The 26,800-nt window shown below is 41.8% G+C and overlaps 1 protein-coding gene across 3 annotated transcripts in view; it reads left to right on the forward strand.

Annotated features, from left to right (window-relative positions):
• Window positions 1–26,800, forward strand: part of SPON1 (spondin 1) — a 253,854-nt gene that overhangs the window by 122,256 nt on the left and 104,798 nt on the right. For all 3 annotated transcript variants that reach the window (XM_019652852.1, XM_019652850.1, XM_019652851.1), the window contains exon 7: window positions 21,506–21,654. In XM_019652852.1, coding sequence (XP_019508397.1) covers window positions 21,506–21,654 — 149 coding nt within the window. The remainder of the gene's footprint in view (window positions 1–21,505; window positions 21,655–26,800) is intronic.

Genomic DNA, 26,800 nt, shown 5'->3' on the forward strand with positions numbered 1-26,800 from the left:
AGAAAAGAAAGAGGGATAGCTTTTAGTGTAGAGGCTAAAATCCAGAAAAATAAGCTAACGCAGGCAGGTGGGAGAGAGCAGGTTCTTGATGGAATGCTGAATTTCAATCCAAATATTAGAGCAATGTGGGAGCTAAAAGAGCATTTCTGAGGTGAGAGAAACTATAATCCAGGAATCCAGGTTTTTCTTGCCCCAAGAAAGAGTGGCCAGTGATCAGCATTCTGCTGAAAAGCAACATACGCCACATACACTCTAAACCATCATGAACTTGGAAGTCAAATCCAACTTGGGGTCTTGCATCTCAGACTTATTATAGGGCCTTAGGACAATTGCTGTACCTCTCTATGTCTCAGTTTCCTCATTTGAAAAGCATGGATCATCAAAGCACCTATCTCATAAAGCTGTTTTGAGGACAGCCCGTGTTCAAAGCTAAGCCTCTCCATTTACTAGCCTGTAGGACCTCAGAAAAGACACCAACTGACCTCTCTGAGCTCTCATTTTGCACATTAAAACCCAAATCTCCTTTATTGGGTTATCGCAGGGTTAGAAGTGTTAATGTTCTTACAGCCTCTAAAACAGGCTTGGCATATAGTGAGAGCTCACAGTGTTAGTCATTGTTATTTTTAAATGAGATAATGCATACATGGTTTTTAGCTTAGTACCAGATGCACAGAAAGTGCTGTGTTAGCTGTGGCTGTAATACACTTATTTCTAGCTGTATCATTATACCCACCCAAATTCTCAATCTTTAATAAGAGTTAGTTCTGTTCTCATGTTGATATCTTGGACAAATTCTCTCATCTGATTGGCTTCTATCATCCTGTGAGAATTTGCTGATGTTCCAACCTTGCTCCTCAATTTCCTCCATGTCCCAAATGAGTTCCAGGTATATTTTATCCTCCTCCTTAACTTTATAAAAACCACTGAAATCGAATGGCCCTAAATTAAAAAAAAAAAAAAACTTGACAAAAGATGGCATAGTGCAGAAAGTCTAGCCAGACATGAGGAAACAGAGTGTGCGTTTGTGCCTTTTTTCCCCCTCAGAAAGGAATTTAATAACAAATGCAACACATGTCTCACAATCAGCCAGCCAAACACATGGAACTATTCAGCTAATTTTAATTACAAGTTAGTGTTTATTGACTTGTCTTTTTGTAAATAAGCTAAGGAAAGTAAACAGAGTTTGAGATTTATGTGTTCTGCGATTTCTGTTGACCAAGATCAGTTTTACTTGGTTCCTCTCCTCTCATCCTTTCTACTTCCCACCCCTAAAGATACACGTATAAGCTATTTTTAGGTGGGATATGCCTCAAAGTATACGAGGGCCTCAGCAACAACCAACTAGAGAAGAAACAAAGCTAGGATGAGAAAGGGAAACTGACGTAAATATCGAGCTTAGTCCTGGGTGCAGCCCCTGTCTCTCCTCACCAAGCCCGCTCTCGCTCAGCCTTCCTCATGCAGCCTAAACCATCACTTCTTTACGAGGTCTTCCCTGACACCCCACACTGGACTGGTTCTGGTTCTCAAAGCTTCTTTGTAAGCCTTTGTCCCCTTCTACACCATTTATTGTGTACTATGACTGATACAGGTCTCCCTAAGTTTATGTTCCTCGAGATATCCATATAAAGCTCACAGAATTCAAGATTAATCCTAAAAGAAGATTAATACTGCTTTTTTAAGCCAGCTATGACGTGGTACATCTGTGCACCAATATCATAAACACAGCTGAAAACTCACTCAGTCGCCAGCTTTGAAATTATGGTTCTTGACAATCCTTTTTAATTTGAGGGAAGGGCTAATTTTGTTTTACATTTTGTGCACAGAACGGCTTTAATATTTTTATGTCTTTTTTATGTGCCTTTATCAATATCTATATCTTTATAGAGCTTTATATCTGTATCTTTATATATTTCTATGCCCTATGATTCACATCCACATAAAATGAGGCTGCTCTGTAACTATTTGTGTAATTAAATTAGCTGTCTTCCCTAAAGGATAGCTTCCAGGAACTGCTATGCTACCCATTGTTCATTGCAGCGCACCGGTGCCCAGCAAAATGCCTGGCACACGGTAGGCACTCGAGAAGCTTGCGAAGAGCTGAGGAAAGTAGAAACTGACATCTTCTGAGAATCTGAAAAAGAACAATATTTTTTTTCCCTGTGAGCAGGAAGGACAGTCGTGTCTTTCATCTCAAAGAGGAAAGTGATCTCCCTTCCTCTGGACTCCATCGGCATTCTGCCCACTCCTACATCATGGCACAGATCCTAATTGGCAAAAAATATTTATCAGTCTATCCCCTGCACTCGACGATTGGTTCCCTAAGGGCAGGGCCACGTCTTCTTCATGACTCTATCACTGTCTCCCAGCCGATGCAAAACAGAGTATGGCTTGATTCGAGTGTCAGATAGATGAAAGGACAGATGGATGAACGGGACTCCTGGGGTCCATTTTATTCCTTGTAATGGCATCAAGGAAGTCTCACATAGGACAGAATCTAAACCATCTCTAAAAATCTACCTTACATGCATTCTGCTTTTTTTAATCTATAAGATCTGGGAAAATATTTCATATTAACCTTGGGGCATGCAAGTATAATGATCATCTTCAAGGTTCTATATACATTAGAAATAATGTTAGGCAAAATTCCTTATGATCCTTTTCCTTACCCTCTATTGCCTGTGTCCTTTTGGCTCCAGCCCACCCCCACCCCACCCCCGCCACCCCCAATTCTATAATATTATGGTTTTACGGCAGACCCCGGAAGAAGGCATGGTGTTGGTTGGGACCATCACTGTAACCCCAGCGCCATCCAGCCCAGTATCTGATACAGATGTGGTGCTCAACACGTGTTAGTCAATGGACTTGCTGCAAAAAGTCTTCTCCGTTTTGAAGAAAATACTCTAACTACTTAAAACAATCATAGGAAGAGGGATATGTGTGAAGTGTGTGTCCTAGAAATCTCAATCAGTTTACTCAGAATTGTACACACAAAACTCTGCTGAAGCTAACAGCATGTATGTGCTTAAGTTTTCCAAACAATGAATTGAAAATATACCCTGAAGAATTGTTTATGCCAAATAAGGCCGACTATTCATGATCACGACTAGAATTAGTTCATGTTTTGTGCCAGCCACTGCATTCCTGCCAAACATCCTCCCAATTTGCAAGGATTCTTGGGTTTCGTGTTGGAAATGAAGCAGGAAAATGCCTCTTCAGCCCAACTTATATGGATCTTAGTTTTCATTAGTACTTACGTAGGCTACCCTGATTAGAGCAACGTCCTAATTCTGTTTTGAAATACTTATTCTGGTTGACAAAGTGACATGGATTTTCAACCAAACTGCTTGGAAACAAGCTAATAGAGTTGTGATGTCAGTTTAAGTTCTGAACACACACAACACCTAGAAAATGGCTCACACTGCTTCTGTGCCAGACGCACCAACTGAGAGGTTGTCAGTCAGATATTTCTATCAACCAAAGCAAAAAAATCAGCTTTCCATCCTGGTGACTATAGAGCCAAAACTTGCAAAAAAAAGGAAAAAACAAAAAGCTGGCAGACCAAGGTCTTAGATTTGCTAATCATGGCTACTAGAGATGGTATGCCCAGAGAATAGCTCACAACAAATAGTGTTTCCAGGCAAAAGTGCTCCTGAAAAATGAGTGGACTGAGGACCCTGAGCCCCTTCTTCAGACTCAGCCCAGCTCCTGGGTTTTGGAACCAGTGATTTTCTTTGTTTGGGAGAATTTCAAAGAGCTTAGTAACCCATCACTGTCCCAGTTCTAGCAAGGCCATTGCATCTAATGGTTAAGCCTGTGGACTCTGGGGCCAGACTGAATCCTGCCTCCACCGCTTCTACTGTCTTTGAGATGACAGTCAAGTCACTTAATTAACTTCGCTGTGCCTCAGTTTTCTCACCTATAAAGTGGGAGTAATAACAGTATTGACTTCACGGGACTATTGTGAGGATGAAATGAATTAATCTATGTAAAGAACTTAGAAGAGTAGCTGTCATATAGTAAGTGTTCTATAATTGTTAGCTATTATTATACCTTATTTATTGCAATCCAGTTCTTGCCTTGGACCCTAGCTCTCATGATGAGGTCTCAGTTTCCAGGGGTTCATTGATTCCATAGATAACTAGGGGCTGCCTACTGTCTGGCTGATCTTGTCTTTACTTTTGCCTTGTTCCCCAGGGAGACCCATGTAGGAGCCGTATCTTTGCTCCTCCAGGGATGAGGTCCCACCCTTGTTTCTACCAATCCTTCCAAGCCCCCGAACTTTGCCTCTTCGAGCTGCCAGACCTGCTGGATGCCTAGTGTCCCTAGTGTCTCCTGATACCAGGAGTTCCCTGGCCTGCCCACTCACCTCCACCAGCATTCTCTCCATCTCATCTTGAAGCTTGGTCTGGTCTTTGTTCTGACAGCACCCTTGAAATCTGTTCCTGCAATGAATAAATTATTCATCCCTTTCTTTCCCTGCAAGGAAGAACTAGGAAGCCAGACCTTATCAAAGGAACTCCTGCTTCCCAACTTACTGCAATAGTTTAATCTGTAAGAAGTTTAAAAACAAACAAACAAACAAACAAACAAACAAAAAACCTAAGGAAATATCCCTCTAATCATAAATTATCCCTCTTCGTTAAGGAGAAATGTTTTCTCCTGCCTGCAATTGCACAAACAGAGGTCTTCCATATCGCCAGAGCTGCAGGGAATAATTGGCCACTAGCTGCCACCTTGGGCTGCAGGTTTCAGGAACGTGGAAAGGGGAATTTTCCATCCTGCTTACTGCCTTTGCAGTGTTCTCAGCTGCCAGCATATGGTGGTGGGCGTGGGTCTGAGCCAACTTTTGTGTTCCTAAATAATACGGCTGAGATGCTGTCCTCCTTTTCCATAGTGCTCTGGGCATTCATCAGCCACTTTCCTGCAGGAACCTACTATGTGCAGACCTTTAGAAAATAAGTTCCCTTTTCATGTATTTTTAAAACTATTGGCAGGAAAGTCAAAGTAAATTAAATACTCAAGGTAAAACTAATAAACTTCCCACACTACCAAAGCAGAAGGAACTTGACTGATGTCACAGACCCCAGAAGGGGTAAATTCAAGATTTAATTATGTCACCCTGAGTTAAAATACAAATTCTTCAATGAGGCTAAATTCACTAGGGCCAGGCCAGTACCAACCAGTCTGATCTCTCGCCCCTCTGCAACTTGTGCCTTTGGACCCATATCCATCTTGTGTTCTCTGTTCGTTGTGATCTCCGGGCCTTTGCACACGTCATTTCGTATGCTTGCAACACTCTGTCTAGCCCCACCCGCTTCACCTGGCTGATTGCTGGTCACCTTTTCATTCTCAGCATAAATCCCACTGCCTCAGAAATCCTTTTCCAATTCTCCAATCTGGATTAGCAGCCCTCCTCTTTTCTGCTGAAGTCTGGTGGTTATCCTATCATGATACTTTTTATGCTGCATTGTAATAGCCCATTCATGTGTTTGATACTCCTCATATGCTACGTCAGGGCATGGTCCTTGTCTGATTTGGCTCAGAATCCCCAGGACTTAGAGCATAACATGTGACCAGTGCGTTGAATTGAGATAAACCAAGCTCTCGTGGTACCAAGCTGACTCCATGACAGGTCAAATCCCAGAATAAAGATACCAGCTTTGCAATTCCCAGCTAATGGTTCCATACAAGCTTTGCTCCTGGCCCGAAGCACCTGACCTTTGATCTTTGAAATGTGCTGAGGTAACCTTTGACCTCCCACTTCTACGTCTTACAGGCTCACAGCTCATCTCTGTCATTTCCCTGTCACAGTCTCATTACATGAGAATTAAACTCTTGGTTCCCACACAATACAGCTTAATTAAGCCTAGGGCGGTCCAGAGCGAGACGTGAGAGACAAGGAGAGAAAGGTAACACTGCTTTTACCTTCACATTCTCTTTTTGAAAACTGAACTTTTTCTTAAAGTAGAACATACATACCGAACAGTATGTAAATTGTAAGTGTACAGCTCAGTTTGCCATTCATTTGAATACATCCCTGTTACCAGCACAAAAATCAGAAAGTTACTCAGATTCCAGAAGCCTCCATTTGACCCATCAGTTTTCCAAAGGGCAACCGCCAGCTTGACTTCCAGTGTTGATTAGTTTTGCTTGTTTTTAAACATTTTGTGGGTAGAATTTTACAGCATGTACTCTTCAGTGTCTGGCTTCTTTTGTCAGCTTTATAGTTTGTGAGCTTCATCCACATGGTTGCACATAATTTTGGTTTGTTCCTTTTCGTAACTGTATGATATTCCACTGTGTGAATGACACACATTTCATTTAGCCATTCTATTATGGATGAACATTTGGGTAGTTTCCAGTTTGGCACTATCATAAATGGTACTGTGTAAAGCATTCATGGACATGTCTTCTGGTAAATATATGTATGCATTTCTGTTGGTTATATACTAGGCATGGAATTGCTGGGTCATAAGATATGTAGCCCAGGTTTAGTAGATACTGTTAAATAATTTTGCACAGCAAGAGAGATCTGGTGAATCTACATCCTTGCCAACACTTGTTATTGTCAGTCTTTTTTTCATTTCAGCTACCTGCTGTCTGTGTAGCAATATCACATTGTGATTTGAATTTGAATTTCTTTGATTTTTTTACTACTATATTGTTATTGGTCATTTGGATTATCAAAAGCAACTATTTAGGTCTTTTGAACATTGTTTCTATTGAGTTGTCTGCCTTTTTCTTATTGCTATGTAGGAGTTCTTTCTATATACTAGATATGAGTCCTTCATCAAGTGTATGAATTTCAAATATCTTCTCCCATTCTGTGGTTTGCCTTTTCATTCTCCTAGTCTTTGATAAACAAAGGGTTTCAATTTTTATATAATCCAAATGATATTTTTTCTTCATGGTTAGCACTTTATGTGTCTCATTTAAGAAATCTTTGCCTACCTCCAAGTCATGAAGACTTTATTCTAAATTCTCTTTCAAAAGCCATATTGTTTTTACCTTTCATATCTAGATGTTGAGTGGATCTGTAACTGAATTTGTGTATAGTATAAGGTAGAGGTCAAGATTATTTTTTTTCCTCCAGAATCATTTATTGGAATACCCATTTTTTCCTTTCTGCATTAGTGTCACCTTTGTCATGTATAAAGTGGCTATATACCTGTGGGTCTATTTCTAGACTCTGTATTCTGTCATTCTGTTTCATTGGTTTATTTGTCCATCCTTCATATCTGGGAGTGTAAGTTCTCCAACTTTGTTCTTCAAGATTATTTTGGCTGTTATTCATTCTTTGTATTTCTGCATAAATTTTAAAATCATGATCTCAATTTTTATTTTTTTAAAACCTGCTGGTATTTTTATTGGGTTTATGTTGAATTCACAGACAAATTATGGGAAATTTGACAACTTTACATTGTTGACTCTTCTAATCAACAAATATGTTATATTGCTCCATTTATTTGGATTTACTCTAAGCTCACTCAATAATGTTTTATAGTTTTATATGGAGAAATCTTCTTCATTTTTCACTAAATTTATCCTTTAAAATTACATATTTTATGCTATTGTAAAGAATAGCTTTGAAAATATTATTTTATTTGTTTGTCACTGGTACATAGAAATTAAATTGATTCTTATATATTGACTTAATTTAATTAATCCAGAGACCTTGCTAAATGCACTTATTAAATCTATTTGTTTATATATAGGTTATTTTGGAATTTTATGTACCCAATTATATCTTATATCAACAATTCCTTTTTAATCCTTGTGCCTTCTATTTCTCATTCTTGCCTTGTTGCATGGGCTAAAACTTCCAGTATGATGTTGAATAGAAATGTTGATAGTGGGCATTCTTGCCTTATTCCCAGTCTTGTGGGGAAAGCATTTTTTTGTTGTTGTTGTTTGTTTTTGAGCAGCAATTGTGGAGAAAGCTTTTACTATTTTATTTTTAAATACGATTTTTGCTATAGCATTTTGGTAGATCTTTCATCAGGTAAAGAACATTTTCTCCTAAGTTTGCTGAGTTGTTGTTGTTTTCTATCATGAATGGATACTGAATGTAATCAAATGCTTCTGTATCTATGAAGATACTCATATAATTTTTTTCTGTGAATGTGATTAAATTTTAAATGTTAAACCACCCTTCTATTCCTAGAATAAACATTACATGGTTGTTATATGGTATACTTTCTCTCAATAACTGGATATAAAGTTTGCTAATATTTTGTCAATGAAAGAAATTAGCCTCCTATCTTTACTTTTACCTTCCATTTTAAAGTGAAAATTTTAAACTCAGCCTGACTCCTCTTTCATCTTATATATAGATTTGATTCAATAGACTTTGCTCCTATTGGGTTGTTGGAAAAGTCATGACATATTTTTTTCTGGTTTTCGTTGCAAAAATGCATCATGACTTTTCCGACAGCACAATATTATTAGCATAAACTTCCCCCAGAGTCTCTAGCTCCTCTCTCACTGGCAGAACAAAAAGCCTTCCCAAAGACAAAGCAATAATGATCCAAATCCTGGTTCTACCAACTCACGGGCAACATGTCCATTGGCAAGTTACAGATCCTCTCTGAACCTGCTTCCTCATCAGTGAAAGGGATTGAAAGTAAATTAGAGGAAATATATGAAGCACCTGGTCCAAGCACCAGTGATTTCTATTTCTCATTGCCTCTTCTCTCTGCTGTCTGAAAACTTTGCAAACACAGAAGAGCATTGGTTTATTATTTACAGGGCTTTGCCAACAGTTAAGATTCAAACCTGAAAAATGAACTAATGGGGATAGGAGAAGTACATTCTTTTTGTTACACTGTAAAAAAAAAAAAAAAGCAAAGTTATTTACTGCCCCTGCTAAGTTTTAAATACAAGCTCCTAGATTTTTTAAATTACGTAAACATTGCTAGAATTTATCATCCAAAGTGCTACAGTTCCTTCCCTGGGGTTTCAAACTCAGATGTTAATGGTGTATTAAACATTTGGAAGGTGTCCAGGAATATAGCCTCTCTCTCATATATAACAATGTTTATGTGGAAAAGTCAGCTTGGAAGGACACTTTTAAATAAAGTCCCCCTTTGTAGAAATATAACCCCAGTCTATTTGTTAGTGTACAATAAACTTTTTACCAGCCTCCACAGTAGCAAATGGGATGGGAGCCTAGAGGTGCCCTGAGAGTATGTTCTTTGCCTCTGAGATGAGAATCAGGTGGTTGGCCAGGCTTTAGAAATGGCCAAATAAATCAGGCGTCAGAAGTTAAGAAAAACTGGGTTGAAAAGCTGAGCTTGAAGAAGGTTGAAATTTATGAACGTCAGGAGCCAATACTTGCAATGTTGTCTGGGGCACTGGATAAGCATGGTTCTATTTATCTCCCTGGTAGCCCCACCTCAAGAGCTGATTCTGGTGACAGCCGTGGGTGACATCAGAACGACCCCCTAACTAAATCTGGATGCGGTTCAAGCTGTGAATCCCCAGTGGAATAGAAAGGGCATGCATGGCCTTGGCAGATCCGATGATCATCTCAGCTCTGCCTCATCCGTAACGTGGAATGGTGCTTCACCTACTTAGTATGACAATTGTGAGAACAGAAGGAGAAGGATGCTAGCTGGTACCTATGAAAGCACGATGCAGGCAATGTACTCACTAAATGGTAGTAGTTGTGATGATGATGATAACAATGGCAGCAATGATGATGGCAATGATCCATAGCTTTGGGTGAAGAAGTGCTGAAAAATCATCTGTGTTCAACTGGGCTGTCGGAAAAGTCATGACGTATTTTTCCTGTTTTTCATTGCAAAAATGCGTCATGACTTTTCCGACAACCCTATATGAGGCTGCTCTGCATACAGAAATGGGGGAGCAGCCCCAGCTGGCTCTTGTCTAGTCTCTTGTTATTTTATGGCTCTCTGGGCCCCAACACATAATCTTACTTGAATGAGCCATGTCTTAGTTTCTGCAAAAGCAGAGTTTGAGGCAAGGACTTTGATACAGACAGTTTATGTACCAGATGATCCAGGAAGCAGGAGGGAAGGAATTGGGGGAGAATGATAGGGAAGGAGGAGGAATCAACGAAGAGTGCATGTTGAGGTCATTGGCATCAGTGAACCTCTGAAAAGTGTACAGAATGCTTTCAAGAATTATCTGCCTTCCAGGATTGTCCACTAGCACCCACCCCTCCATAGACTGACGATTGTCTCCAGGAGCGCTAACTTCCCTGCACTCCTAGGCACTTGCTAACAGGCCATGCAGGCCCTCAAAGCTTCAGAGAAGACGATGAGGCAGTCAGTGGAAACAAGCACAACACACTTGAGGTGGACACTCACTGACAGCACCAGTATGTGCTCACACCTGCCTATCATTGTTGCGGTTAAAGTCAGAGGTAGATGGAGGATGTGTGATAAAAAGCACCAAATGCAACTGCTACAGGTCAAACGTTAGTTCAAGTGTCGGCTCTTGCTACGTGCTGTCTACCTGCCACGTGTGATTCACAACTGCTAGAGACCCTCCTTTCCCACAGGGTCCATCCTCTTTCATCTCCACTTCCCAGGAGAGGCGACCTGCACAGTGGATCCTTAGATTTAGCAGTCCTCAGATGTATTCCAGGTTCCAGAGATGTGCTGTTCAATATGATAGCCACTAGACACATAATGGTTATTTAAATGGAAATTAATTAAAATGAAATTTAAAATTAAGTTCCTCAGTCACACTGGCCACTTGTCACTTCAAGGGCTCAATAGCCATGTATGGCAGGTGGCTACCATATTAGACAGTGGAATATAGAACACTTCCATCTTCACAGAAAAGTTCAGTTAGACAGAGCTTCTCTAGAGTGAGCCTGCCTGGGTCCAAATCTGGGCTCCACCACTTACTAACTGGGTAACTCTGAGCAAGTCATTTAACCTTTCTGTGCTTTAATTTCCTAGTCTGTAAAATGGGCTTGTTTCAATAATTAAGTAAATAACAATATATAAAGCATGTAAAGTCTCACTGAGTTTTATTAATTATTATTATTCTCCAGTTTCTAGGGAAATTCTTTTTTTTCTTTAAAGGTTTTTATTGGGGAATTGGGGGAAAGGGAACAGACAAGTTGCTGTCCTTTTGTTCTTCAGTCTAGTTGTGGAGGACGTTGCTTCACTGGCCCAAGTTGGCACCATCATTGCCCTCTTCCCGGGTGAGGCAGATCAGTCACTGGCTTCTGGACGGCTGCTCACTGCAGCTGCTGGCCGCTCACACTGGCTGCTGGCTACACACGGTAGCCCATGGCAACCCACCTGCCTTCACTGGTGACTCACGGCAGCCCAGCTCCAGGTTGAGCTGTTGTTCAGCATCTTAGCTGTAGAGGGCAGTGTCACTGGCCCTCATATGTGGGATCCAAACCAGGGCCCTCTGGCATCCCAAGCCAGCTCTTAACCAATGTGCCACTTGGCCGGCCCTCTAGGGAAATTCTTATGTGAGGCAAGCAGTTATTAGAGACCCTTCAGCTCCAATCCAGGCCCTGGGTCCATTGGGGTTCTTCTCTGGGCCCCTAAATTATCTTCAGGTTCAAGATGTCCCTGCCATGTGCCACAAGTCTCAAACAGAGATGCTGCTTTAGCCACAGCTTCCCTTTCAGCCTTTTTTCAGCCCCCCACCCTGACTCCAGAAGGTGGAACCTGAACCTTAACTACAGGCTTGTGACAGGAGCTCTACTGGCTCCTTCTGTCTGAACACCTGACTCATGCTGCTACCGTTCACTTATCACCTGCTCCACCCGCCTGACAGGCGTCTATGCCCCTCCCCGCCCGAGGTTGACTGCCACCAGAAGCACAGGTAAGCTGACCATACCACTTGGAAAATCCAGCTATTCTCCAAGGCCTGCCTAATGGACAGATCCTGTGTATGTTCCAGTTTGTTCTAATCTCTACCTTCCCTGGAGAAATGGAATATTAATATTAAAAGTAACATTTATTGAATGTTTATTTTGTAACAGGAACTGTAATATTTTCATATGGGTTTCCTTCTGTAATTACCCGTAATAACCCTAAAAAGTAGGTACTATTGTTATTTCCATTTCGCAAATAAGAAAACTGAGTCTCAGAAAACTTAGATAGCTTGTTCAAGGTCACACAGGTACTAACTGGTGGAAACAGGAATGTGGTGATGGCCTTAAACAGTAGGAGGTCTTTTTTTCCCCCCAAGACATTTGAAAGAAGGATGGATGAATCTGAAATGTATTATGCTAAGTTAAAGAAGCCAGACCTACAAGGCTACATACTATATGAGTCAAGTTTTTACTATATTCCAGAAAAAGGCAGAACTATCAGGACCAAAAACAAATCAGAGGTTGCCAAGGGCTGGGGTGGAAGAGGAGGCTGAGTACAAAAGGACACGTGGCAATGTTTTAGGTAATAGAATATTCTATATCTTGATTGTGATCGTGGTTACATGATTTCATAAATTTGTCCAAACTCACTAAACTATACATTACAAAGGATGAGTTTCATTGAATTTAAAGTATACTTTTATTTTTAAATGGGAAATAAAACTGACAGTAATTTCCCTCAGACTGCCCCCCAGCCATTGTCCAACTATGGGAATAGAGAGGGGTACAAGTCAACGCTTGAAAGACTTGGTGGAGAAAATGAGCCCAGACGGGAGCTCAGGGTCAGATGGCAAGGGTTTGAGAAAAGAATTCAAGGAAAGGCAGTGGAAGCAGTGAGCTTAACTTTCCCGAAAAGGCTAGAGGTGTAGGTTCACTTTGTGGGAAGAGAGCATGGATAGAAGACTTTTTGCACCCAGTATGAGAAAACGTGAACCTCTTCACTTCAAGGAAGGAGCTCCTCAGTGACCAAGGGAGTAACGGTGGATTTGACCCATGTGTTTACCGTCCTTAGCGCTCCTCGTGCTCTCCTGTAGATCTGAACTTCCATTTCCTTTTATTTCCCTTCAACCCGAAGAACGTCCTTTAATATTTGATATACTGCAAGAGTTCTGGTAATAAATTCACTTAGCTTTCATTTATGTTAAAGAAGTGTTTTCTTTCACCCTCATTTTTGAAGGATATTTTTACAGGATATAGAACTTGAGGTGACAGTCTTTTGTTTCCTTTAGAACTTTAGCCGTGTCATTGCTTTGCCTTTTTTTAATGTAAGAGGCTCCCTTTGTTTATTTATTTATTTATTTTGAGGATTGTGTTTTAATTTTTGTTAATTTATTGGGGCTACGTTGGTTAGTAAAATAACATAGGTTTCAAGTGTACAATTCTATAATACATCAGCTATATATTGCACTGTGTGTTCACCACCCAGAGTCAGTTCTCCTTCTGTCACCATATATTTAACCCCCTTTCCCTCTCCTATGAACCCCCTTACCCTCTGGTAACCACTGAACTATTGTCTGTGTCTATGATTTTTGTTTGTTTGTTGCTTGCAGTTTTATGTCCCATATATGAGTAAAGTTATATGGTTTTTTACTTTTTCTGTCTGACTTATTTCACTTAGCATGATAATCTCAAGATTCATCCATGTTGTCGCAAATGGCAGTATTTCATCTTTTTTCATGGCCGAGTAATATCCCATTGTATATACATATGTACCACACCTTCTTTATCCAATCATCTATCAAAGGACACTTTGTTTGTTTCCACATCTTGGCCACTGTGAATAATCCTGAAAAATCTGAATACATTTATCCATAAAGATATATGTACCCTTGTGTTCATTTCTTTGTCTTTTGGTTTGTCTTGTTTTTGAAGGCAACAGTCATTTTTACTTTTGTTTTTCTGATTGTAATCTGTCTTTTATTGCCTCTGACTGCTTTTTGAGATTTTTCTCTTTATCCTAATTATCATTAACTGATTATGATGTGTCTAGGTGTAATTTTCTTTGTTTTAATCCTGTTTGTAGTTTATTGATGTGTAGGTTGATCTTTTTCATCAAATTTGGGAAAATTTTTGGCATTATTTCTTTAAATATATTTAGAATTCAATTTATTTACCCTCTCCTTTTGGGACTCTAATTACCCCTATATTAAACTACTTATTATTGTTCCAAAGGCCACTGCAAATCCAGTTCATTTTCTTCCAATTTTTTTTTCTCTCTGCTTTATTTTAAATTGTTTCTGTCACCCTATCTTTCAGTTTACAGATTTTTTTCCTTTGCTGTATCTTAATACAAATATTATATTTTTCAGCTCTAGACTTTGCATTGGGTTTTTAAAAATGGTTCCTGTTTCTCATCTGAGAGTCCCCATCTGTTCACTCATTAAGTCCATCTTTTCCCTTAAATCCTTGAACATATTGATAATAGGTGTTTAAAAATTCTTATATGTTAATACCAACATATCAATTATCACAGGAACTCTTTCTGTTGACTTTTTGTGGTTATAGATCATATTTTCCTGCTTCTGCATATATTACTAATTTTAATTGTATAAGGGACCTTGTAACTGCTACATTGTTGAATATCTGGATTTGTTTTCCTTCAAAGAGTATGAAGTTTTGATCTGGCAGATGGTTTATTTACTGACAGATCTGTTTGATTTGCTTTCAAGACTTGTTTCATCACTGATCATCCCTTCCTTACAGACACACACACACACACACACACACACACACACACACACACTACCTGAACCTACTTGTGGTTTTCCATATACCTCTACTTTTTCTTATGCCCTGCTTTTGTACATACTGGTCCTTCTGCAAAAATACCCTTCTTCCTGTCCCCTAACTACCTTACTAACTCCTGTTTATCCTTCAGAATGTAGCTCAGCTGCCATCTCCTCCAGGGAGCCTTGTGTAGTACAGTTTGGATTAAATGTCCCCTTATTTGTTCTTTTAGATCACCCTGTTTTTGCCTTTATCAAAGCTGTATTGTACACAGCTTATTGTAATTGCCTATTATGACCTGTCCTTCATGCCTCTCCACTGAACATCTCAAGGACAGGGACCAAGTGTGATCCGTCTCGTAGCACAGGTTTTAGCAAACTTTTTCTATAAAGGGCCAGATAGTAAATATTTTAAGGTTTGCAGGCCATATAGTCTCTCTGTTGTAACTCCTTGACTCTGCCATTGCAGCATAAAAGCATAAACAATACATAAATAAAATGTAAAATAAAAAACTTTATTGGAACAAAAACAGACAGTGGGCTGTAGCTTGCCGATCCCTGGCTTAGCACATGGTATACGCCTAGTAAATATTTGTTCGATGAATTAATTAATAGAATAGAATATTATTATTGGAGGCCTCAGAAGAAACACAAAAGAATATAATCAGTTGCTTAAGTGCTAGGGTTTGCCCTGGAATGGAAAAGTGACACTTCTCTTGAAACCTTAAGGAAGGAAAATAAAGGCTAACTGTGTGTTAAAAAGTTGAGGAATTTCTGGCTTAATTGACAGATCTCCCATGCAGGGTTTTTTCCAGGAGGCCGTACTGGGATGGGATCCTGAAAACAGAGTGGCTTGGTCAGAGAAAGTTTCTGAAGCAGCCAAGAGCAGGAAGAGTCACAAAGCAAGTACAAGCTGTGTCCTGGGCAGCACCCAGGGGCAAACCCAGAGGAGCCAAGTTCTGTAGCCAAATCCAAAGTGTCAGAAACCATACAGGTTCTGGAACTGAGCCTCAGATGAGAATAACAAGGGCAAGAAGGAAGTGAGGTCCAAGTCGACTTTTATGAATAGAGATGGCAGGTCTGCAGATTTTTCTGTTGGTCACAGGCCACATGGTGCATGGCTGAGTCAGTGGATGGGTTGACCTTGGTCTTCTCAGAAGAGTTAAGTGACAAGGTCATCTGCTAAGAGATAAGAGGAGAGGAGGCTGAGACTTAGAGATTAGTGGAGCTCTGGTATTGTTAATATAGCAAATTCCATAAGCGCCTACCAGGCCCCCCCAAAATAAGGTTTCCTGAGGCTGAGGTTGGATAACAGGAGACTGCAGCAAACCAGTCACCAAGGTTATAGAACATTCTCCAGTAACATGCTATAAATGGATGTCAAGAAAATGAATGGGTGGCTTTCTGCAGGAGCTGGATTGGCAGGAGAATGTAGCCACTATCCAGGCAGGCCAGGAAATCTGGGTTGTCACTGAACACCTGCCATGTACAGAACACCTCAGAGAATCCATCTATTGTGCAGCATGTCTCCTCCTACACCAGACAAAAAGCCAGTCATGGTTCTTCTTTCATCAGCAGTGGCCTTGTAGGCATCATTGTGAATACCGGTAATTTAGCACCAGCAATGACAATAAGAAAAGTGTCAGAAATAAGGTTACTACATGTATATTCAGGATACGAGTATGACCCTGGGGTGACTTCTCAGACAAATGCACCTGGTTGGCTCTGAATATCTCAAACTCACATGTCTCATCATTTCTTCCTCCCAGCTTCCCATCTGCCTCTGTCCCATCTATGCCTCATCCAAGCTATTGGGAGTAAACACCGAAATCCAGAGATGTGTAGGCCAACTGAACACTGCTGGAACAAGAGAGAGGCATGCTAAGCCAAGTAGCTATGGCCTTACCTGAAAGCCAAAGGGGTTGGCAATAGTGTTGGTTTCTCTGCCCCTGCCCCCAAGACTGAAACCCCAGTATTTTACCAAGAATACCAGTGGTAGCCTCCCTAAATATTCCTTTAAGAAGGCCACAAGTATTTACCTCCTCCCCTTCTCCCCAGGCCTCCTGACACCTGGGTCTTCTCTCTCTCGCCTTCCTTATTTCCTGGAGGATGGTGGGGCCCAGAGCTAAACTTCTCTGTGTCCCAGTTCACTGGGTCTGCTTAGCTACCTCATTCTGCAGACCAGACCACTGAGTACCATTTAGATAACTCTATCATTTTTTTTCAGATTCAGGTCCTTGCATCTGACATTCCTGTCATCTCTATGCACAGTTCTAAGTCAAACTGCCACCCAATAACCCAATCAGATTCCCTGGGTCCCCATGCCTTCCAGAAACTTGTCTAAGTTTGCTCTGCCTTATTCCAATTTAATTTCACTGGCTAATATTTATTAACATTAAGCTTATTCTATGTGCTAGCCACTAGTCATTCCTTTAGCCTCCAAACAACACCAGGAGGGTGGTCATGTCAATATTCCTACTTTACAGATGAAGAAACTGAAGTTGAAACTGATTAATTGACTTAGTCAATCTAGAAAGTTCCAGAACTGAGATTAGAACACATGTTAGTCTAATCCAAAAACCAGAGTTTTAACTACTTCACCAAACTGCCCTCCAAAGACTGTCCCATCTTCCCTCTCATTGGCTTATACCTCTGACCCCACCCTAAGGCAGACCCTACACAGCTCATGCAGGAAATGTGGATGGCTGTCCTGATTAGTCTTCTCACCGCTGGCCCTCTAGGCCGTGTCCTGTTGGAGATGTGCAGTGTGGTGGGGAAGAGCTGGGCCCTGGCACCAGACAGACCTGACTGAATCCGAGCATCTTCATTCATCTGCTGCTGTGATCTTGGGTTAACTCACTTAATGTCTCTGAGTCTGTTTCCACATGTGAAAAATGGAAATTATGGCCGTATCAGTGTCAATATAGTGTTTTCTTTTTTTTTTTTTTGAGTGTTTCATGCGGTGTCATTGGTCAAGTCTTTGGCACAGTGCCCAGCACATAACAATAGCTCCATATGTAACTGTTGTCATATCCTTCTTCTCAGAAGGAAAATTCCATCGTGTTCCCCCTTTTCCTGATGCTATTTACCACAGTTGGCACTCAGCATCCTCCACAACCTAGCCCTGACTTTCTTTCTTATTTTATTTCTTTGTCTTCTAACTCTCCAGTCTCCTGTAGTTCCTGACCTCTTAGTGGGATGTTGGGGGGAAAGGCGTGTCCTCTGGGGTCAGGCAGACCTGGCTTTGAACCCCAGCTATGCCCCCTCACTAGCTCTGTGAGCTTGAGTTGCTTCCTTAATATCTCTGGGCTTCAGTGTCCTCATCTATAAGATGAGAATGAGGTTGTACTGAGGGTGATACCTAAGAAACCATTATACCTAACACTTAATATGTTTAATCCTATATCGATCTGTTAATGGAATCCTGCTCCTCCTGCCCTGCCAGTTTTCCCATGGGAGCTTCCTTCCAACGGGAAAGCTTCCTTGCTCCTCCACCTTCTTCTGGATTCCTCTTGTGAATTCCCATAGAGCTTTCTGTCTGTTCCATACAGAGACCTTTGTACAGCCCTTGAACATTTCCATAGTTCTTTCCAAAACCAGCCCAACTAATTTGGACAACTCTGAGACATAGTCCAGCTTAGTAATTATTATCTCTAGTTTTAAAAGACAAGCTGAGGCTCTGAGAGATTCAATGACTGATTCATGGTCACTAATGGAGGCCTGGAGCCCACGCCTTCTGGCTCTCGGTCACCATGCTTTTCTCCCATGTCATTCTGCACCTGAGTGACTGCCCCTCTCCTGAAATCAGTGCCCTTTCTAATGTTGCAGATTGTTTTTCTGTGGGTGCCTAGCTTGTCCCAGCAGGGAGGGTGCAGTCTGGTTCCTCGCCCTGGCCTACTGCCCTGAAGATATCTGTTACGCGGTTGGTGTTATTCAGTGTGTTGAAATGTGAATTCGTGTGGTATGTGGCGATGCCATTGTAGGACACTCACAACTGTATTGACTAGAATGTTAAACTGGTACAATAACATTTCATTCAAGAGTAAGAAACCACAAGGTAAGCATTCCACTCTTGACGCACCTGCTTCTCTGCACACGTTGTCTTTAGACTAAATCCTTGGATTTGCGAGATTTAGAATTAGCTGTTCCGTCCCCTGTGCTCTGTGTTCTTGTTTCTGTAATAGCCCTGACCAGCTCGATGATAAGCAATCTGCTTATCCATCTGTTTCCCATCCTGAGGCTGTGAGTCCCTCCAGAGCAAGCCCCACATCTCATTCCTGTCGGCGTCCAGGGCCAGCCACTGCCCTTGGCACATAGTTAACGGAAGGTGAATGAATAAACCAGAAAGACTCATCTATGCCCATCTCCTAATCCCCCTGATTGTGTTTGTTTCTATTCTCTTATCTTATTCTATATTCTATATTCCTTATCTCCAATACTGAATTAAAAGCAGGTTTCATGGTTTACTGATTTTTATAGTCTACCGAACCACCAGGAAAGGAGGAAACTATAATTATTGATTGTCTACTGTGTGCCAGTTGTGATTGCACATCTATTGTCTCATTTTTTTCAAAAATTTAATTTAATTCTTATAACAGGTTGATCAGGGAGGCATTATCACCTTTGACTTCCAAAGGAGGGAGCTGAGACTCCGGGACATAAAATAATTGGAGTTTGACCAAGTTTTCACAGCTAGTGAGTGGCAATGCTAGGATTTGAATCCTTGTCTGCTGGTTGTAAGACCAATGTCTTTTGCTGTTGTTGTTGCTGTTTGGTGTTTGTTTTTTTTGAACAGTATGTAGGATAACTGAGTGTATTAGCCCAGTAGATGTCAGGAACTCTGCTAACCTCTGAGACTTCACTTTAATCATATTGAATCCAGTCTGTGCAAGCCTGCTCCCAAATGCTTTGAGCACATATACTGCTACCTTCCCATTTGATTGTCTGAATGAAATGCTTCAGGAAACATGTACTAATGCATCAGGCACAGTGCTAGGCGCTGTGGATAGGCTCTGTCAGGGAGCTTACAGTTTAATTGGAAAATAAACAGGAAACAGTGATTACAAAAGTGATCTGTGCTGTGAGGAGACAGAAGACAAGGTCTTTCGTTGGCCTAGGGTGGTCTTAGGAGGCTTCTGGGTAAATCATGAAGGAGGAATGAGTTGGCCAAGCCGAGAGGAGGGAACAGCATGTGCTAAGCCACCGAGGTACAAAACTGCAGGTAGGGTGTGTCTGGAACAAGGGGACATTTCAGTGGAACAGAGCAGGGCGATCAAAAGGTGCTGAAACTGCTCCCCCTGAGTTCACATCATGCACCAAAGGTCAGGACCAGCTCCCAGCTCTTGTCCCTACACAAACAGTGCTCTTGGCTTAGAGGACAGCTAAAACATTCTCCCCACTCAGGAAGTGAGTTAGAGAAATAGCTGGCAGCATCATCCATGTTCTCCAGGGACAAGACAGATAAACACGAGGTTGCATTTCCCTGATGTATGGGAAATAATGAGCAAGCACTTGGGTAGACCCACATGGTGATGTCACCTGCTTGGGGTGCCCAAGGCTGCCCTCAGCAGGCTGGGAGGCTGGCTTTGTGCCCATGCTCTTGATGTGTCCCTGGAGCAGAGGGCCCTGGGGTAGCAGGCAGCAGATGTAAACAGGATCAGGCCCCATTTAGAATCATTTTCTTAAGTGGCGTGTTAGAGTCGAGAGTTCTGCCCACTCTGGGCCCTGGGGTGGTAAGCTGCAAAAGGTTAGATGGGTTCACACAGTTCAAGGTGCCCTCTTCACTATTCCAAAAAAATGTTCTTTAACTTGAGACTTTATAACAACAGCGAAAGAATGGCAGAGAACTGAGCCAACTTTATGATGAACTGTACGTAACTTAGTAAGAAATGTATATGTATCTGTGTGCATCACATGTGAAAACAAACCCAGTGTCGCACTGGCATTGACTCCATCCCTCTTCTTCCTCTCCCAGGGATTTTGAGAAATCTTCAAGTTCAGATCTCATTCTATTCTCCTCTTCTGTCATTCATCATTTCCCACCTGCATCCCACTACAGCCATCATCTCATGTGATCCCCACCAAACCACTGTGTCACTTCCTCATATCCAACCTGCCTTCTCATGCTTTAACGTGGCTAGCCTGCCTGCCCCTCCTCCTGGAAGGTACATAAAAGGCAGCTAAGGACACCAGTGCTTATTCCTCAGAATTGCTAAGCCTGTTTCACACTCAGTTCCTTTACCTTTTGCTCCTTGCTGACCTCCCCATCTCTACACTCCAATTTTGCTCCCTCTAATGCATGCTTTACACTGCTGCCCAGATGATGTATCTGAAATTCAATTGCAATAATGTCATCCCCCCTACTCAGAACCCTTCAGTGGTTTCTGACTCTTTCAAGTGACATCCAAACTCCTGAAGTATTTAGAACAAGGCCATCCATGAGCAGGCTCCTTCCTACCTCCCTGCCATCATTTCTTACCTCTCCCCTTGACAGTTTGTGATATAGCGATGCTAAATTACTTATGGCTCCTCAAACACACAATGTTATTTAATGTTTCTGAGTCTGCCAGAAATAGCCTTTTCTCTCTAGTCTGTCTTACGAATCTGATCAGCCTTTAAAATTCTCGCAGCTGTCCTTGTCTCTGAAACCCTCCCCAGACAGAAGTCACCGTTCTGGGTGGCCTCTGTGTCTTGTTCAGGCACCTACCATTGCCCTATCTGCATATTCCCAAAACTTGCTTGCTTACAGGGGCTGTCTTATTCATCACTGAATAGCACAGGGACTAACACAGGGCAGGTGCTTAGCCAGCAAGTCGAATCATTGTCCAATTACACCTCCTCCCCATCATTTAAGGGACTTGAGTTTTAGCCATGACCACACTGATACCTGCATCCCAATTGGTTTTCCCAGGTCGGGCCAATCACTGGTCTGCGATCATTGGCGGATCCCACTCCAAGAATTACGTGCTCTGGGAATACGGAGGATATGCAAGTGAAGGAGTCAAACAAGTTGCAGAATTGGGCTCACCAGTAAAAATGGAGGAAGAAATTCGACAACAGGTAAGAAAAGCAATCACAGAATGACTCAAAACCAGAAATGCAATCAAAGCAACCTTTAGATTTCTTTCACAGAGCGTGAAATTTATAGTACAGTGTGCTCGAAGATCGGTACCAAAGAAAGCAAAATCTGTTTGCTGAGTCTGGAAAGGTTTATGTTAAGGACACAGGCACCAAAGTCCATCTTATTGTCTTAGTTCTTCCCTGACTGCATTTGTGTTTCCTTCAATGTGTGCTAAAAGCTGCTGCTGTGGCCACATTGCTATGTCTCTCGTCTCCTGAGAGTCAGCGTGGTGGATTCTGGTTTGCTTACTATGATCCTTGAGAGGGTGAGGGAGCGATATCCAAATTGTCTAAGCCAAAATCGCGATTTCTAAAAATAAACGTTTATGTACCAGCATGTGCTCTTGCAAATATGTCTTGAGGTGTTTGATAAATTAGTCATTAGAGACTGAAGCATCTTCTTTGTACCATGTGCCATGTCATGTGGGCCCAGGAGCTGTACTATTATCTAGGTCCCTACTCGTACCACTGAGGGATAAAGAAGTAACCTGTCATTCCTTTTTATTTCTTTGCCTGATATGCCACATCCCTCATCAAAGGCTCTAGAAAGAGGCTGATGAGGAATCTTGGAGGAAGAGCTGCGGTTTGTTTATGGCTGTGCACAGCCTGCACTGAGAAGAGGAGATGGTCCAGTTTTGGCCATCACTACCCACAAAAGCCCTTTGGGCCAAAGAGAGCTCGATGGGCAGCTGCCCACAAGCACTCAGGAGAGAGCAAAGAAAGGACAAACTGTGCTTGGGATGTGGCCATTTCACAACACAGGTTACTCTGAGGTTGTCCCATTCTCCTGAGATGATACAGGAGGCTCCAGAGACACCGAGCCATGTCTCACAATGTGCATGTGCCCTGAGGCCCAAGCTGTATAGGAGGGTGAGTACAGCTGCAGCACTGCCCCTTGAGGTCTAACATCTGAACTCCTAGCCCCTAACTGAATGCAATAAAGGTCACCCAGACTCCTACTATAATCCCCTGAGGAATCCTTTTGGACCAAAGTCTAAAAATGTCCAGGAATTAGTTTATTTTTCTTATGATTTTGATTTAAAGTCTTTCCTCCATTCTTGGGAAAAGAAATGCTTGACCAGATGTTTTAAGATTGCATGTTATTCATCACAAGTCTATCTGACCAACTACTTAGTGTTTCTCTGACTCTGCCTGTCATGCCTTATAACTGGCATCACTCCTTCAGGCTACAGCGCAGCCACGTACATCTGCAGAGTCATGGAGGGTTCCATAATCGTCGCAGCCTGTTCGACCTGTCATGGGGGGTGGGGGTGGGGGGGGAATCCCTTGTTCAGGATCCTGAGGGTCCATGTTTCTGCTTCTCGAACTTGGAATTGTGATGTGCTGGCTTATCAGGTTCTGTTGTGTGGTATGGCAAAAACCATTTGTTACAAATAATGGTTGAAATATTAAAGCTTGCAAATAAATTAGATCAAGGGCAAGGGCATCTTCATTATAATGCCAGTCTCACTCTTTGGCTACCTTGAGAGGTTTCTGGAGGGAAGGGAAGCTTATATGAATTGTGAGACCACGTTGTGCTGGTACATATTTTGTGTCATGTGTCATGGCAGTAAAAAAGGCTGATAACTGATGGATGGGACCCCCAGCCTTAGAATGTCCTCATTAGGAAAACATTCTTTGCTTGGTATGTTCTTAACCAGCACACCTAGGATTAGCTTCTGTACCACACAAGCAATGTCTGCCTACCCCAGGCTAGTGTTCCTGATATTATGTCATAATAATAAGTTTAATTATAGGTACTGCACATAGAAGATAAAAATCCCCCTGAGCATTTCTCAGTGTCTGTCTCTGCATTTCAGGCCCCCTGGGTATACTGGACATGTAATTTTTGCTCTCACATCTAGTTTGAGAAGAAAATATATTATCAGTTTTACAGATAAAGATACTGAAGCAGTCAATAGCAAAAGAATACCAGAACTTGAACTCAAGTCCATCTGGCTCCAAACCCTATACACAGATAGTACCAGATATAAAATTTGCAGGGCCTTTTGCAAATGTGAGGTGGCTTGTTCAAAGCTTGTTAAGAATTTCAAGATGGCGGCACTGTGAATTTCACAGCACGAGACCCTGAGAGTCTGCAAGTCGCATACCCATGAAGCCAGCCCTGTTCATCCACCTTTCCTGCCCTACACAACTGCCCACTGAGAAACTCTCTAACCAGCCTCTGGAGTAGGCTGTTCCCAGAGCTCCACTAACAACATATTGAGCTCCCTGGCTCCTTGAAAAGTCAATTGGATAGAGTAATGATTTCAGGGTCTCTCCACTTCCCAATAATGCATGGTTCTAAATATTGTTCCTGCAAGCACCCAATTTATTATATTTTTATGTAAGCCAGGTGAGAAACAACATAAAAAGGAGCAAGAATGTGAATCCTCCTAGAATATAAAAGTGTCCTCTGAATAACCAGGGAACTTGTTTGAACACATCTACAAGCTAACACAGTGTTCTCAGCCTTTAATACCTTATATCCTACCAATCATTTTATCAAAGAACCCGAGTCCAACCAGGATAAAAATAAAAAGCCCTCTTTTCCCAAGAAAGACATTTATATGCTTACCAGCATTCTCTTATTATAGACTTACCGCTCACTGCAAGTTTCAAGGGCATTAAAAAAATCACAGTAGATATTGTTAGAGGTAAATCTTATGCTAATGGTTTTCAAACAAATGAACAAAATAATAATCCCATTAGTAGTGGAAAATTGTAATAATATCATTGAGTATAAAGTTTCATGTTACTGTAAGTGCAAAACACCAAGAAAATGAATGAAAATTTACAGCAGCATTACTGGCAATCATGACACTGGTGGCTGGAGAGTGTGGGGGAAGGGCACAATGCACATATCTTAAAAGGGAGACAGAGGCAACTGTGCCCCATGGGGACCTTGGATTAGCCTGGCAGGTCACACATGGGGCATGCAAGGCCGGTAGATGCAGCAGGAAATGGCAGGCCACACTTACAGGTAGACCCAGAACCGAAAGTGAACTGCTGAGTACTCATTGTTACAAAATTAAACATGCTTAATTGCCTCTTTCAGATTATTCTATTATCTCAGCGTCTTAGGGACTAATGTTCTTTTGAATTGAACTTGCTTCCTCTCTCCATCACTGGTTTTCTCCTTTGGTTTTTGGATTGTTTGCTCATCTCTAGCGGTGTTTTTCTGTTTTTCCAGCACGAGTCCTCTGTGCTCAAGTGGTGGTGTCTCTTCAGGGTGACATTATATCTTCGTCTTGTCCACCTGAGTTTTTATGTCATTTCTCAGCTTGGGGTTTTCCCCACGGCATGGCCAGCGAAATATGGACTCTGCACTTACACATGAAAGAAGCTAGGGCTTTTTTGAAGGGGTATTTTCACTCAGGGGTCTGGACAGAGGGCAAGCCTTTTTGCCACTTTCCTGGGTAAATGATGGGGGATTTTCTCATGCCCTGTTCATAAACAGGGCAGGCCTTCAAATGTGCAGCTTATACAGGGGTGTCTTCCCATTTCTCACCTCACACCAGCTTGAGATCTCCCCTCCTCTCCCAGCATGGCCCCTCCACCTCTAGCCCTTGAGGTCCATGTCCTGGTCCACGGTCTAGACAGGTTATCAGGCACCAGCTCCTGCTCACTGTTCTGGGTTAGACTTTCCTCCCCATTTCTGACATCTAGAAATTTTCCAAACTCAGTTACATATTTTTAAAAATTTGTCTTGTTATATTTTGACTAGCATTTCTACGTGTTTATAACAGGAGGGAGAACCTTTTGCATCCTCTGTCTTTCATATTTCCAGTGTCCACCTAATACCTCCAGCACCTAGTACAATGTCTCACACATAGTAGGTGCTCAGCAAATATCTGAATTAATTGACAAGCGAGCCATGAATGGCATTTGCATGAAACCATGAGCTGTGAATGGCCACTCACTCATGAAAAAGTGCACTAGAAAAACACTCCAGCTTTTAGATTTCTCTGGCTGCGAGGCTTCCCTGCTGGTGAGAGGTCAAGTAATGGTGGATCCTAATATAGGCATTGATTGTTTCATCTTCAGGAGGCCTTGCTTTGGCAGATCACTTAAGCCAACCAGTAGGATGATCGCACCGCCTGCGGCGCAGGAATCAATAAAAAAGCAGGTGTTCTTTTTCCTTAAAGTCGAAACAATATATAAAGCTCTGGGAACTGGCAGAAACGGTATGAGATTTTTCTTTTCTCGTCTCCTTTAAACCATCTACTAAACTTTTATTTTTCCCGGTCTTTGATTTAGTAAACTTTTGATCACTTTCCTCTAATTCAAACCATTTGCCTTATTACTGATGTTTTCCATGGACTGTGACATGCTGCCTCATCTGGTTGAGAAAGTCACACACACCAGCTTTTATTTATTATAAAAATAAAGCTCCAATGATCTTCAGTGCTTGTGAGAAGTGATACTGTATAACAGCCTATTGTAAAAGCATTGGCTCTGAATCAGGGTTTTGTGGGTTCAATCCTGGCTCCGTCGCTTACTGTGTGACTTTTGGCAAGTTACTTAACCCCTCTGTGCCTTCGTTTCCTCTTCTGTGAGATGAGATGGTAATAATGTCATCTTCACAGAGTTACTGTGAGAACTAAGTGAGCAGATACCTGTAAAGTGCTGGGAGCAGAGCCTGCCCTGTAGAAAGTATTCACTAAATGTTACCTATCATTACCACATTTTCATTCTTGGGTCTCCATTTCCTCATCAATAAAGTAATGGGTTTGTCCCAAGACTGAAGAGTCCCTGCAGGAGCTAGAAAAGTTAAAGATTCTAAAGGTTCAAGTTCATCATGCATCATTCCTCAGCCTGAGAGCGTGTACCCACAAGATGAGGACACAACTCCTTTGTCATTTCCCCAGGCTCTGCCTCTGCCTGCCCCTCCTGCTCCATACAAAGTCATCCCCCCATATATCCTAATCCTCTGTCCCAAAGTCCACTTAAACAATTTCAAGACAACAGCAATGCCCTCAAATGAAAAAGGAGACACAATGAAACGCCATGCCCTTTCCACCTCTATTCCTGTGCTCCTGCTCTTCCCTTTCCTTGGAACGGCCTTGTCTGGATGCCCACAGGA

Source organism: Hipposideros armiger, unplaced genomic scaffold, assembly GCF_001890085.2.
Source record: "Hipposideros armiger isolate ML-2016 unplaced genomic scaffold, ASM189008v1 scaffold_188, whole genome shotgun sequence".
NCBI classification, from domain to species: Eukaryota; Metazoa; Chordata; class Mammalia; order Chiroptera; family Hipposideridae; genus Hipposideros; species Hipposideros armiger.